Raw genomic sequence first — 15,989 nt, 5'->3', positions numbered from 1 at the left:
AGCAGTTGCACAAACATTCATGTAATTTCCATAACATAACGTGCAATATTTTCAGAGACATTCTAAAACAAGCTACTAGAGCAATTTTATGCATGATGTCACTAAGATGACATATCAAAACAACACTAATTTAAAGTGCACTTTTTTTAACAGAGCGCCACTACAATGTTTTAAAACAAAGTGCACTTTTGTGCATGATCTCACAAGATATTTCATTAACTGTCAAATAAAAATATAGCTGCATAATAGGAAATCATAGCGTATGTCCTTCGCTACGTGGTAGGTTACTGCGGACGTTATCTCCTTCTGTTGTTGACTATTTTTTTCATACGGTTTTGATCTGGAAATGGTTTCTTAGTCATTTTGTGGGTGTGGCACCGAATGGAGATATTGACATGCAGAGTTTCAAGCACTCCTTATCCTCTAGCGGGTGACTTTTCAAATGATGCTACAAATTAGCAGTAATGCTACTTTTTGTAGAAATGCTTGCTGCATACTTGACATATTACTGTTGTTTGTTCAACATCTTCCCGCTTGAAGCCAAACAACTGCCAGACGATGGACCGCATGCTGTTTTTCTTGGGAATTAATTATTCTTCCTTCATTTGTTACCAGATTCGCACCTTCTCGCTCATATTACAACTCGCACCCCACCGCTAGCACCACAGCTAACTTTACCCAATACGCTACGTCTCTGCTCCACGAGAGAGTATGACGTTGCACGTGCGGCAGTATGTGCCAAAAGTAAGAAGGTGCGTTTGTTTTATGTCTCTGTGAGAAGGAGGGACAAGAAAGAGGGAAAAACGCCTGGAGTGTAACGCCCGCAGCTAAAAGCAACTGCGTGAGAACGTATACTCGAATATCACGATATAGTCATTTTCTATATTGCACAGATACAAACCTGCGATATATCGAGTATATTGGATACATCGCCCAGCTCTAGTTTTACTGTACATCCTTTTCTATTAGAAATGACAACAGTGGAGGCTGAATGCCCCACAATGAGGATAGAGAAAAAGGAGCTTAACCGGTGCGGGTTGCGTTTGCAAATTTTCGTGACTTATGCGGATCCCAAATACAACAGCAGGAACAAAACACCAGATAATGTCTCCTAAAAGGTACCATTTTGTGGTCCCTCTATACCAGTGGTTCTTAATCTTGTTGGAGGTACCGAACCCCACCAGTTTCATATGCGCATTCACCGAAACTTTCTTTAGTGAAAATTAAAATGTTTTTTGTTTTTTTTGATTCAAGAAAAACTTATGTTTTTTTTATTAGTGCACAAAATGAACCGTGCATGAACATCACCTTGTTCACAGAACAAAACCATGATTTCACAAAAAATTACACACCCAACTCACATTACCATGACTTGATTAACGTGGACCACTTAAACAAGTTGAAAAACCTATTCGGGTGTTACCATTTAGTGGTCAATTGTACAGAATATGTACTGTACTGTGTAAACTGTACTGTTTCATATAATGTATTATCTTCCTTTGCAATCTGCTGGTAAAAGTTTCAATCAATTAATCAAAAAACCTGAAAATCAGATGGAAAATTAGAGGGAACATTGTTTGAGGGTATCCATAATACGCCGACAGGGAGAAGTTTTTATTTACACGATATTTCGGATGTGTCTATACCTCCGTGGTGGAGGCTCCGCCGAACCCCTGTGGCGGACTTACCGAACTCCAAGGGTTCGATCGAACCCAGGTTAAGAACCACTGCACTATACCCACCATAATACTCGTATGTTGAAGCACTGAACTTCTGACTATGATAGCCGTAATGGGGCTACAATCCATTAAGTGGTACGGCTTCGTATCTTACCAAAGTCGTACTAAAATAATTTGACGTTTTTTTTTTAATGCCGTGTGTTATGTTTTATATTCTCAATGAAACAAAAGGGAATAAGCGGTAGAAAATGGATGGATGGATGAAACATTGAAGTGTTGGGCTTGCTTGCTAACCTGTACTTGGTATAGTAATTAAGTGAACAGGCTTCAGTCAAACTGCAGTCCACACGTATCAGTTATGTGTGACTGTCATCTACTGGTCACACTTACCATTACAACTTGTATCAAATAAAATTGCTTTGAGGTTGTTAAGCACAACAACAATTAATCCGTACATTAGGCGCACCAGGTTATAAGGCGCACGGTCGATATTTTGAGAAAATCAAAGGATTTTAAGTGCGCCTTATAGTCCAAAAAATACGGTACATTTTCAGTGGACCTTTTAGCCTCACGCACTTCAGCACAGCCTCAATTATTATTGACGGAAGAAGTGGCAGGAAATGAATGAATGGATGGATGGATGGAAGGAAGAGCAGACTGACAGCTTTGAGGATTAACATATGTATTTTTTTATGAAAACTGTGTCAATTAGTGAGTGCCTTAATAGAGCTGGTACTGTGTTCCTTTGCAAATTTGCAAGTGGTAATGCTGTTATTTGTTATAATGAAGTTATTTTTTGGCAATGAGGTAAGGGCCATATTGATTATGAAGTATTCTCTTTTATTTTTAATTTGTTTTGAGATGATCCTGCAAAATTGTAGTTTATTTTAATCTCGGAAAAGTGTGGCTTTTTCCGGCCACCATTCAACAATGCTATTAAAAGTGTAGTGCATTTTTAATAGCAGCTGTATTGCATAACTAATAAGGATCATATTCAAATTTTTTTTTACATTTAAAACACTTTCTTGTGGTATACATAATATTTTATTGTGGCTCTTTGGTCGCAATTTGAATGAATTGTTTTACAGACCGTTTTTAGGCTTCTTTCTGATCGTCTTCAGGATGCGCCGTTTTGTGGGTGATGTTATTTACGTGGCTCCACTTTGACAGTGTTTTCTCTGTCATCTTTGTAGTAGTCTTTCGCACTTCCATAGCCAGCCTACTAACATATGGAGTTTGAAATATATGCTACCGTGTTTTTCGGGTTATAAATCGCAATTTTTTTCATAGTTGTGCGACATTTACTCCGGAGCGACTTATGTGTGAAATTATTAACACATTACCGTAAAATGTTAGATATTATTATTCATCTCATTCGCGGAAGAGACGAAGAAAATGTCAGCAATCGTCACACACACGTCAACTTTGACTAAAAATAATTCAGCGGGGTAGGGTCATGGCAGAAGTGCATTGTGGGTCATGGGATGCTAACTGCTATATGCTACTGCCGCAGCTATTAAAATGGATCATTTCAACGTTGGCGGTAATTTACAAAATCTGAGAAGGGCTGAACAAAAATGGCACTGAAAAGGAAATCATGTACTGCAGATTACAAGCTGGACGTAGTGAAATATGCAACAGAAAACGACACGAGGAAGCGGCGCATACCTTTGGAGTTGTCAGAGTTGTTTAGAAGCGAGATCGAGGAAGAAGATTTCATCGGATTTATCGATTAGGAGTGACAGATTGTTTGGTAAACGTATAGCATGTTTTATATGTTATAGTTATTTGAATGACTCTTACCATAATATGTTACGTTAACATACTAGGAACGTTTTCCGTTGGTTATTTATGTGTCATATAACGTACACTTATTTAGCCTGTTGTTCACTATTCTTTATTTATTTTAAATTGCCTTTCAAATGTCTATTCTTGGTGTTGGATTTTATCAAATACATTTCCCCCAAAAATGCGACTTATACTCCAGTGCGACGTATATATGTTTTTTTTCTTCCTTATTATGCATTTTCGGCCGGTGCGACGTATACTCCGGAGTGATTTAAAATCTGAAAAATATGGTACTTTGTGTTAGAAATATTAACAGTGGAGCAGGCATGTAAATATACGAGAAAGTCTGCTTCACAACAAGAGGATACCGAACAAGGAGCCTAATGACTACGGTGGCGGTAGCGCGCAAAAAAATACTGAACAAAAAGGGGAGCCTATTCACTACAACGACGGCACCGCGCAAAGCACTTTTAGTAAATTTCTACCATAATTCGCTGATGTCACACCCATCCATCCATCCATCCATCCATCCATTACCTACCGCTTATTCCCTTTTGGGGTCGCGGGGGGTGCTGGCGCCTATCTCAGCTACAATCGGGCGGAAAGCGGGGTACACCCTGAACAAGTCGCCGCCTCATGGCAGGCTGATGTCACACTTGGAAAAAAAAAAAAAACGTTACAAAAGGGGGAAATTTTAAACAATTAGATCCCCGAAACTATAAAGGAAGGCAAATGTTTTATAAATAACTCAATGGCTCCACAGTTTGACTTCAAATTTTCTGGACATAATGCAGATCCCAAACAAACGGAAGGCACCAATTACTAAGAAAAGTTTGCTTTGCATTACAAGTTCCCTTTAAGTTGTGTTGTGGGCTTTTAAATTCTTCCTTCAGGGAAGCAGAAAATACAGTTTTATATATATATATATATATATATATATATATATATATGTATGTATATATATATATGTATGTATATGTATATGTATGTATATATATATATGTATGTATATGTATATGTATATATATATATACAAACCCCGTTTCCATAGGAGTTGGGAATTTGTGTTAGATGTAAATACAAACGGAATACAATGATTAGCAAATCATTTTCAACCCATATTCAGTTGAATATGCTACAAAGACAACATATTTGATGTTCAAACTGATACAATTTTTGTTGTTGTTGTAAATAATCATTAACTTTAAAATTTGATTCCAGCAACACGTGACAAAGAAGTTGGGAAAGGTGGCAATAAATACTGATAAAGATGAGGAATGCTCATCAATTACTTATTTGGAAGAGCCCACAGGTTGGCAGGCTATTCGCGAACCAAAGGGTGCCATGATTGGGTATAAAAACAGCTTCCCAAAAAATGCTCAGTCTTTCACAAGAAAGGATGGGGCGAAGTACACCCTTTTTGTCCACAAATGCGTGAGCAAATAGTCAAACAGTCTAAGAACAATGTTTCTCAAAGTGCAATTGCAAGAAATTTTGGGATTTTAACATCTACGGTCCATGATATCATCAAAAGGTTCAGAGAATCTGGAGAAATCTCTCCACGTAAGCGGCACAACCGGAAACCAACATTGAATGACCGTGACCTTCGATCCCTCAGATGGCACTGTATCAAAAACCGACATCAATCTCTGAAGGAAATCTCCACATGGGCTCAGGAACACTTCAGAAAACCACTGTCACTAAATACAGTTCGTCGCTACTGTAAGTGCAAGTTAAAGCTCTACTATGCAAAGCGAAAGCCATTTATCAACAACATCAAGAAACGCCGCCGGCTTCTCTGGGCCCGAGATCATCTAAAATGGACTGATGCACAGTGAAAAAGTGTTCTGTGGTCTGACGAGTCCACATTTCAAATTGTTTTTGGAAATATTGGACATCGTGTCATCCGGACCAAAGGTGAAGCGAACCATCCAGACTGCTATCGACGCAAAGTTCAAAAGCCAGCATCTGTGATGGTATGGGGGTGCATTAGTGCCCAAGTCATGGGTAACTTACACATCTGTGAAGGCACCATTAATGCTGAAAGGTACATACAGGTTTTGGAACAACATATTCTGCCATCTAAGCGCCGTCTTTTTCATGGACGCCCCTCCATATTTTAGAAAGACAATGCCAAGCCACATTCAGCACGTGTTACAACAGCGTAGCTTTGTAAAAAAAGAGTGCAGGTACTTTCCTGGCCCGCCTGCAGTCCAGACCTGTCTCCCATCGAAAATGTGTGACGCATTATGAAGCATAAAATACGACAGCGGAGACCCCGGACTGTTGAACGACGGAAGCTCTACATAAAACAAGAATTGGGAAGAATTCCACTTTCAAAGCTTCAACAATTAGTTTCCTCAGTTCCCAAACGTTTACTGAGTGTTGTTAAAAGAAAATGTGATGTAACACAGTGGTGAACATGCCCTTTCCCAACTACTTTGGCACGTGTTGCAGCCATGAAATTCTAAGTTAAATATTATTTGCAAAGAAAAAAAATAAAGTTTATGAGTTTGAACATCAAATATCTTGTCTTTGTAGTGCATTCAATTGAATATGGGTTGAAAAGGATTTGCAAATCATTGTATTCGGTTTTACACAATTTCCCAACTCATATGGAAACGGGGTATGTGTGTGTGTGTGTGTGTGTGTGTGTGTGTGTGTGTGTGTGTGTGTACATATATATATCTATATCTATATATATGTTATGGGTGTGGGAAAAAATCGAATATTTTGTGCGATTCAGAATCGATTCTCATTTTTTTTAAATCGATTTTTTTTTTTTTATTTAAAAATTATTATTTATTTATTTTTATCAATCCAACAAACCACTACACAGCAATACCATAGCAATGCAATCCAAATCCAAAACCCAACCTGACCCAGCAACACTCAGAACTGCAATAAACAGAGCAATTGAGAAGACACAAACACGACACAGAACAAACCGAAAGTAGTGAAACAAAAATTAATATTATCAACAACAGTATCAATATAAGTTATAATTTCAGCATAGCAGTGATTAAAAATCCTTCATTGACATTATCATTAGACATTTTTACACTTTCATCGCATCTCATAAGCTTGACAACACACTGTGTCCAATATTTTCACAAAGATAAAATAAGTCATATTTTCGGTTCGTTTAATAGTTAAAACACATTTACATTATTGCAATCGGTTGATAAAACATCGTCCTTTACAATTATAAAAGCTTTTTAAAAAAAAATCTACTACTCTGCTTGCATGTCAGCAGACTGGGGTAGATCCTGCTGAAATCCTATGTATTGAATGAATACAGAATCGTTTTGAAGCGGAAAAATATCGTTTTTGAATCGAGAATCGAATAAAAAAAAAATCGATATATAATCGAATCGCGACCCCAAGAATCGATATTGAATCGAATCGTGGGACACCCAAAGATTCGCAGCCCTTATATATAGTTGTGATCAAAATTATTCAACCCCCACACAATTTTGGTGTTTTAGTTGGACATTTATTCCGTATTTTGTTTATAGTCATATCAAAAAAAGATGCATTAAATAGACAAATGCAACTTGAATTAAAACATTATATTTTGTAACATACCAAACAGTGTCATTTCTCTTAATATCTCATTGACAAAATTATTCAACCCCTTGAAGATCATGACTCTTAAGAACAGAATTTGAATAAGGTCTTTTCAATCAGGTGTTGAAAACACCTGTAGATGTGATTAGAACCATAACGAACAACAATTAAACTGATTGAAAAAGACTGTGACGCTTAGGTTCTTGTAGATGGTCAATGGTGTATTTGCAACATGGTGAAGTCCAGGGAGTGGTCAAAGAAGTCAAGAGAGGAGGTAATTTCTCTTCATAAGAAAGGATAGGGATATAAGAAAATAGCAAAGACATTACACATTCCAAGAGACACAGTTCGGAGCATAATTTGCAAGTTTAAAGCTAAAGGCACATTGGAAACACTACCTGGGCGTGGTAGAAAGAGGATGCTGTGTGCAACTGCTGTCCGGTATTAGAAGCGTACAGTGGTGAAAAACTCCCGGGTAACAGCTGAGGAACTACAACCGGACATTGCAGAGGGGGGAACGCAGGTTTCGTCCCAGACAATAAGGCGCGCACTATGAGATGAAGGCCTCCATGCCAGAACACCCAGGCGCACCCCACTTCTGACTACCAGGCACAAGAAAATAGACTCCACTATGCCAAAAATCATCTGGACAAACCCCAAAGGTTTTGGGAAACTGTTCTATGGAGTGATGAGACAAAAGTGGAACTCTTTGAACCTATGAATCAACGTTATGTCTGGAGGAGAAAAAACGAAGCTTACAAAGAGAAGAACACCTTGCCTACTGTTAAGCATGGTGGGGGGTCAATCATGCTCTGGGGCTGTTTCTCTGCCTCAGGTACCGGGAATCTCCAGCGCGTTCAAGGCATTATGAATTCTATTTCCTACCAGGATATCCATCCATCCATTTTCTACCACTTATTCCCTTTTGGGGTCGCGGGGGGCGCTGGCGCCTATCTTAGCTACAATCGGGCGGAAGGCGGGGTACACCCTGGACAAGTCGCCACCTCATCGCAGGGCCAACACAGATAGACAGACAACATTCACACTCACATTCACACACTAGGGCCAATTTAGTGTTGCCAATCAACCTATCCCCAAGTGCATGTTTTTGGAAGTGGGAGGAAGCCGGAGTACCCGGAGGGAACCCACGCATTCACGGGGAGAACATGCAAACTCCACACAGGAAGATCCCGAGCCTGGATTTGAACCCAGGACTGCAGGAACTTCGTATTGTGAGGCAGACGCACTAACCCCTCTGCCACCGTGAAGCCCCTACCAGGATATATTAGCTGCAAATGTCATGAAGTCATTGACGAAGCTGAGGCTTGGGAGACGTTGGACCTTCCAACAGGACAACGATCCCAAGCATACCTCCAAATCAACATCAGAGTGGTTGCAGAAGAAGGGCTGGAAGACTCTGGAGTGGCCTTCACAGTCGCCAGACCTAAATCCTATAGAAAAGCTGTGGTGGGACTTGAAGAAGGCAGTTGCAGCACGCAAGCCCAAGAATATGAATGAACTGGAGGCATTTGCCCAAGAGCAATGGGCTAAAATACCTGTAGATCGTTGCAAGAACCTTGTGTCCGGTTATGTATCACGTTTGAAGGATGTAATTACTGCCAAAGGGTGTTCTACTAAGTACTAAAGATGCATGTAACTAGGGGGTTGAAACATTTTGTCAATGAGATATTAAGAAAAATTTCTTTTTTTGGTATTTTGTAAAATACATTGTTACAATTTAAGTTGCATTTATCTATTTGACACATCTTTATTTGATATGACTATAAACAAAATACGGAATAAATGTCCAACTTGCTAAAACACCAAAATTCTGTGGGGGTTGAATAATTTTGATCACAAGTGTGTGTGTGTGTGTGTGTGTGTGTGTGTGTGTGTGTGTGTGTGCGTGTGTGTGTGTGTGTGTGTGTGTATATATATATTTATATACGCTTTTAAAATTGGAAAGGACAATGTTTTATCAACTGATTGCAATAATGTACATTTGTTTTAACTATTAAACGAACCAAAATGATGAGTTATCTCTGTGAAAATATTGGACACAGTATGTTGTCAAGCTTATGAGATGCGATGCAAGTGTAAGCCACTGTGACATTATTGTTCTTTTTTTTTTTTTTTTTATTAATAACAAGATAATGTCAATGAGGGATTTTTATTCACTACTATGCTGAAATTATAACTAATATTGATACTCTTGTTGATAATATTCATTTATCTTTCACTACTTTTGGTTTGTTCTGTCGTGTTTGTTTCTCCTCAATTGCTCTGTTTATTGCAGTTCTGAGTGGTGCTGGGTCAGGTTTGGTTTTGAATTGGATTGCAGCGGCGGCGATGACCAAGAAGAACGCGGAGTTTCAATATAATTACAACACTTTATGTACATATTTATGTACATATTTGTATAATATTTAACTACAAGCTCCATTCACAGACAGAGTCCCATTGCTTTTATGAGCGGTCGAGCGAGTCAAAAGCCGGAAAAAAAAAAAAAAAAAATGTATTTTTTAAAAAATTTATTTTATTTATTTATTTTTTTATTTGTGGCGGCCATAATTCGTTCGTGGCGGGCCGCCACAAATAAATGAATGTGTGGGAAACCCTCTTATATATATACATTTTGTTTTATGTCTACATTTAGCAAAGTACGAGAATAAAAATCTATTGCTATTACAGAAAAGAAGAAAAGTGTAGTCATAGTATCTGTATCAGCTGATATACAAAGTTGCAATATTGATACCGGACAGGAAAAAGTTGTATCTGGCCTGCCTCGTAAAATACAAAAAGTAAGGCTGCATAAATCCTTTCATTGTTTTGCCAGAAAACCTGACGCTTCAAACAGTGCCTCTACCACTCAGACATCTAAATCTGCTAGCACCCCCTCTGCAAAACGTGCTGTACTTTCTGCAAAAAAGTTGGTTTCCAAAACAAAGAATGTCTCATGCAAGCAGGTCACCAAGACGGTGATAGGAGCTAAGAAGAAAGGTCCAGTAAAAAAAAAGTTAAAAACTACCTTAACTGTTAAGTCAGCTCAAGGGTCAAAGGTCATTAGAGAAGCACCCAAATGTGAAACTCTAAAAAGTGTTGCATCAGGAACTTCCCTTAAAGAAGGGGAGGAGCCATTGAAATGTAGAACTGCAGAAAAGCAACACGATATTAAGATCTCGTCTGAGCTGATTGCCACCAGAGAGAAAAACACACAACCAAAAGTGGTCGATGCGACACTGGCAAGCGTGACAGAACCTCAAAGACACCAGACCATTCAACCAGAAGTAGCCAATGCGGGACCAGCAAGCGTGACAGAACATCAAAGACACCAGACCACACAACCGGAAGTAGCCAATGCTGGACCAGTAAGTATTATAGAAGCTCCAAGACATCAGACCACACAACCGGAAGCAGCCAATGTTGGACTAGCAAGCTTGACCAAACCTCTAAAAGACCATACCACCACGGCCGAGACCGCATTTACAGAAGCAGCTGATGTTCGACCAACAAGGGTGAAAGAACCTCCAAAAGCGCCATTTACACAACCAGAGATGGCCAATGTCGCACGAGCAAGCATGACAGAACCTCCAAGAGACCACACCGCCAAGGCCAAGACCACACCACCAGAAGCAGGTGATTTTGGAACGGCAAACTTGGCATGTTCACCAGAGCAAGCAGGGGCTCCAAAATCCGAGTTTCCAGAACCAATGGTAGTGGACACTTTCACAAAGGCCGAACCCCAATCTGACAAAAGTGTGAAAAACCAGCAAAGTACTGAGCCCCGAGTGGAATCAGCAGTTCCACCGGCGACCCCCAAAGGGGATTTATTAATGATTCGGCAAGGTTTAGCTGATGGGAACGCAAAGCTAAAACAAGCACGAGATAAAAAACAAAAACAGAAGGAACAAGGTTGGTTTGCCACCTAAATGTTGACAAACCAGTTACTTGTTCATTAAGTCTTTTCCACAACAACAGCATCCAAGACTCCACCTAAGGCAGCAGTGGTGCAGGATGTGATGTCATCACACAGCGCTGAGGCTGCAACCACACTCACCATTGGAGAGATGATGGAACAACATCTGCTTCAAAAAAGAATCAGTGAGTCTGACACGTCAACGATTTACTAGCTGGTATTTATTTGTAACATTGTCTGTTGCAGTATGCCTCAAAAAGAAAACCTGCTTGTCAGCAAGGGTAAGAACTTCACTTTATAACAGTCTTGTTGGCATATTGAAGTAAAAGAATAATCACAATGTTCTGTTTGTCCAGTTTCAGTCACTCAACAAGAGGCAGCTGTTGATCACGCACCTGCCCATATATGACGGTTCCTACAGTGAGGAAGACATCGCCCGGTTGTTGGAACCGTTTGGATTTAAGTACTCAGACAAGAACATCTCAATCTATCAATCAATCTACGTTATTCCTCAAACGTGCATGGTATGTGTGGCTATTACATGATTCTGGACATGACATTTTTCTTGCTTACTATTGAGATTTATATTGTGAGGGATATTTTCACACACACACACACACACCATATTCAGGGCCATGTGCTTACATTCCAAAGAACTCAAGAAAGGCACTTTTTTTATAGAGTGATTGTCATTTTTATAAGACTCCTCATTATCTTGTGCTGATTTGAAGATACTTGAAATTGTCTTCTAACGTTCTTTATGGAAGGTCCCCGAAGGACCATTGACGAGGACTTCCTTAAGAGAGTTGAAGAAGGCTGAAAATAAAAGGCAATGAGACATGGCTCGCTGGCTCACTCTACAGTGTGATAGAAGAAACGTTCTAGAAGTAATGTGATAGTGATAATTGATGACCAGTGGCGTTTGCTGTTATTAGGTCAGAACCCGGGGCAGTAAAGCCAACTCGCCCTGGCTGGCGAGACTGAAGTAGAGTGCAACATGATTATTTAAGTAAAATGGCAGCGTTTGTTAGCGATGCTACCTGTTTAGTAAAATGAAATAAATCCTTATTTAGAAATAAGATCTTGTTTTTTGCAGCCTTAGTAGGCACTGTGAATTACTCTAATGATTATACTAAGGGTGTAACTAACAGTACACAAAAGTCTTGGTTCGGTTCATAACTCGGTTTAGAGGTCGCGATTCGGTTCATTTTCAGTACAGTAAGAAAAAAAACTAAAAAAACATTTTCTGGTTATTTATTTACCAATTTTGTAAACAATGGCTTTATTCTTTTAACGTTGGAAACACTATAATAATTCTGCCCAAAAATAGAAATAACTGTGTGATGGATGTGAGCCACCACTAGGCTGATCAGTGCAACAGCAGGCAGTCATGAATTCTAAGGATAACAATAACATACATATACACACAGGGTCGATTGCCAGGGTCGATGTCGTCCCCATATATAAAATAAGAACTACATAAGATAAGGCTCAGAATTGGTTTCTTAACAAAACCTTTCTACATATAAAGTGCAACATTTCTACATATAAAGTTCAACATTAAACTGCTTCAAGTTGTTGCTCGGATTAAAAAAAATGACAACACTTTTCTTCTACATATGAAAAGTGCAACATTAAACAGTTTCAACTGTCAACTCAGCCTCAGATTAACTTTTGTTTTTTTCCCCCAGTCTTTAACCCTGATAACTTTCACTCAATCTTCATATTTTTGGCCAGAAAAATTAGTTTATCTACGTTGTCTGCAGAAAGAGCAGACCTGCTTGCAGTTACAATGTCTCCAGCTGTGGAAAATACCCTTTCGCTGCGCACAGAGGTAGCAGGTATGGCAAAGTAGTGCCTGGCTAACTTGGCAGTAAGAGGATATATGGGCTCATTGTTCTTCCACCATAGAAGTGGGTCAAAATCTATTTTTTAATGCAATATGGTCTTAATTAAATCTGCTGATATAAAAACACCAACAGCATTTTTTATTGCTTTAGCCCTGTCTAACTTGCCGAGGAGAGGCAGATTGAATGCGGTGGGGAGCATTGTTTGCACCACGCTCGTCTTTCTCTTCTGGGGGTAGTTCCGCTTCAAATGGGTTAGCATCTTTGACCTGTTGCCAGAAGCATACCCTACTGCTGCCGAACAATGTCCGCAAACCGCTTTCACTTTGTCCACCTCTTTTCCTCCATTGTTGTATCACACCGCAAGGCCAAAGTGTTTCCAAATGGGAGATCTTAATGAGGCAGGAGGGTCTTCCAGCTCTGGCTTTTGCATTTTGTCGTAGCCCGGTCGTTGCTAGCATGACTTGTGTTGTGCCTCGGTGTGCATTGTTTACACAACGTGGGGTATGCTACTTATGTCTGTCCGTGCGGTGCGCTACTTAATATGTCCGTGTGGAAACTCGTTCGGTGCGCCTCCGTTCCGAACCGAACCTCCCGTACCGAAACGGTTCAATACAAATACACGTACCGTTTCACCCTTAGATTATACAACAGTGCACTTACCAGATGTGAATGGACACAAAAGCACTTAATGAATGACTTCATTGGATGTCTCTTTGTGACCTTCAGGCATTTGTTCAGATGGAGAAAGCAAAGGATGTTCTGGCTGCTTACATCGCTAGCAGGAACAAAACATTTGCACTCAAAGGCTGTAGAAAGAAACTGCAACTGCATGTGTTGGGTACATATGTCTCCATGTGGCCGGTACGCAGTAAGCACTTTGGAATGCTGTGGAGGGGCCAATATTAGTTACTGAGTCAAATATTTTTTGTTCCAGGCTCGTTTTTACCAATCGCTGATGACTATAATGAATTATGTAAGTAAATAAAAACATTGTGAATGTAAGGATTATTTTTCTGTCTTTTAATCCTTTTACCTTTGAAACTCCAGCCTGTGAGTGACTTTAAGTCGAGAACTATCTTCATCAAGAACATCTCTCCAAGTGAGACTATCAGCCTCCGGGAAGATTTAAGGAAGATCGGCTTTGTCAAAAACTTCCTGCCTCTCCTTAAAAAGGTGCGTAGATGTCTTGCTGATATGTCAATGCTGAATGGGTTAGTCATATTCAATCTGCTTGTTGCAGCTATTTGTTGAGTTTGAGACTGATTGTGATGCTGATCGCTTCGGAGTGTGGTGCTCTTTGCTGAATCGGTGTCCTGCCTACGAGGTCCACAGGATGTGGTGTCCTGAAATAAAATGCCCTGCTCCACGTAAGATCACTGGGACAGACTGACTACATCATATGAAATTTAAAGGCAGCGATAGCAAGCTTGCTTTTCTTCACAGTAACAATGCTTCCTGAGAAAGCCATGCCAGACAGCAGTTTAGCGGTTGCCAGGGCAACGCTTCCTACATTAGACTTCAGTGTTCCGGAGGGAAGCTACTCTCCATTCTTGCTGACCATACCACAGAAACCCTACCTGTTCCCAACAACATCTTGCTGGTTTAGTATCCCAGGTGAGAGCCCACAGAGATGTAACCAATGGGCTCATGGAATGAGGCTGCCGTCTCTCACATGTGGTGGTCTTTGCAGAGTTTCTGACTATCAAAGAAGAAGCTGACATTTATGAGGCCGAGCGTCGAGGTGTGACAGCTCCCACGATCATGTTGACAGGTTTTAATGCAGACTATAGTTACGAGCAAGTGGCCAAGCTGGTGTGGCCATATATTTCCCAGAAGGACCTTCAGTCTCTGTACTACAATGTGATCGTGCTGCCAACCCAGAAGAGGGTGAGCACACTCCAACCATCACCTGACATACACACTGTTTGGACATGTGCTCATCCCGCCTATTTTGGTTTGCAGAGCTTTGTGCATTTCAGTGATTGGAGCGCCTGCTGCCGATTTCTCAACAGTCACTTGAAAACGAGAGTGTCGGACCAAACCAAAAACCTCTCTGTGCACTTTGTCCTGTCACCCATGTGTCCAGAAAGCAGCGAGGTATGGTCTCTGGGAAACACCAGTCAAGGTGCTACGATGACATTACTAATCATTTCACATGTACTCTGTTGACAGGAGAACTTGTACAAAAGTCTGATGCAGCTGAGCAATGCTGTGAGTGAACCAGGAGCTAGTGACAAAGGAAGTGGAAGTCGATCCTCAGGAATGCTTTGCTTTATTCCTTTCAGCGCGTTGGACAAGTGGAGACGTTGGCCGAGCGCCTGCTTTGTGTGAATGTCTCCAGGAGCAACCAGTACATTGTTAAACATGTATTAGGTGTTGTCACATCTCATGCAGAAGTTGTCAACTTCCTGCCTCTGGATAATCGGGTACATGACAAATACTGTCAATCCAAATTACTCCAGGTGTCATGTGTCTATCAGAAAAAGGATTTGCCTTCTCTCCATAAATATCCTTCTATCTCTATAAATCTTTTTGTCGATCTGTCTCTATATATTGCTCTCTGTCTCTTGCTATCTACACCACAGATATGCATCGAAATGGCCGACACTACAGGCGTTAAGTGTATGGAGGAGAAATCCAATGATTTGTCAACAAAATTGCGGTAGGTGTGCTATCTCATTGTGTGTGTGCCCATGCATGTGTGTATGCAGCCTTTTGACAAAGCATTTTGATAGCAATATTTCTCCTTGCTCTGGTTTTCAGGTGTGAAGTTAAAGGTTTTGAGAGGTATGGATTATAATGTGTTTGTCATGGTAATAGAAAACGTAAAACCTGGTGCTAGGTCTTTGTTTGGATTTGATTTCAGTGTAAATACCTTGAAAAGGCGTCTGATGGATCACAGTGTGATTACATTGTGCCCTGAGACGGACAGGAAGAAAGTCAGCTTCCAGGCTGCTGTGTGCTCCACGGTTACTGCTGCTCCATCAGCTGTCCCTGAAAGAACAACAAAAGTGGCACAACAACAAACTAAGGCTAAAGATGACGTTGGTAAAACAGTGGCCAAGAAGAAAAAGAAAATGACAGCAAAAGTGGAAGATGGAGCACCGGGAGCCTCAGTGGGTCCTTATGCTGCTCCCTCCTGTAGAAAAAGAGACAAGGCAGGGGTAAGTTGTGGTAGCTCAATTT

The 15,989-nt window shown here is 40.3% G+C and overlaps 1 protein-coding gene across 2 annotated transcripts in view; it reads left to right on the top strand.

Annotated features, from left to right (window-relative positions):
- LOC133560507 (uncharacterized) overlaps window positions 1-15,989 on the top strand; it is a 35,344-nt gene that overhangs the window by 13,787 nt on the left and 5,568 nt on the right. For both annotated transcript variants that reach the window (XM_061913105.1, XM_061913104.1), the window contains 16 exons: window positions 9,874-10,949; window positions 11,016-11,138; window positions 11,200-11,234; window positions 11,310-11,477; window positions 13,530-13,664; window positions 13,738-13,776; window positions 13,851-13,976; window positions 14,044-14,170; window positions 14,247-14,417; window positions 14,494-14,690; window positions 14,766-14,900; window positions 14,976-15,014; window positions 15,089-15,229; window positions 15,389-15,465; window positions 15,567-15,590; window positions 15,670-15,967. In XM_061913105.1, the coding sequence (XP_061769089.1) occupies window positions 9,874-10,949; window positions 11,016-11,138; window positions 11,200-11,234; window positions 11,310-11,477; window positions 13,530-13,664; window positions 13,738-13,776; window positions 13,851-13,976; window positions 14,044-14,170; window positions 14,247-14,417; window positions 14,494-14,690; window positions 14,766-14,900; window positions 14,976-15,014; window positions 15,089-15,229; window positions 15,389-15,465; window positions 15,567-15,590; window positions 15,670-15,967 (2,911 nt within the window). The remainder of the gene's footprint in view (window positions 1-9,873; window positions 10,950-11,015; window positions 11,139-11,199; window positions 11,235-11,309; window positions 11,478-13,529; window positions 13,665-13,737; window positions 13,777-13,850; window positions 13,977-14,043; window positions 14,171-14,246; window positions 14,418-14,493; window positions 14,691-14,765; window positions 14,901-14,975; window positions 15,015-15,088; window positions 15,230-15,388; window positions 15,466-15,566; window positions 15,591-15,669; window positions 15,968-15,989) is intronic.

The sequence above is a fragment of the Nerophis ophidion genome, linkage group LG10 (genome assembly GCF_033978795.1).
Source record: "Nerophis ophidion isolate RoL-2023_Sa linkage group LG10, RoL_Noph_v1.0, whole genome shotgun sequence".
NCBI lineage: Eukaryota > Metazoa > Chordata > Actinopteri > Syngnathiformes > Syngnathidae > Nerophis > Nerophis ophidion.
The sequence above is the reverse complement of the archived record's forward strand: the minus strand, read 5'-3'. Positions and strand labels throughout refer to the sequence as shown.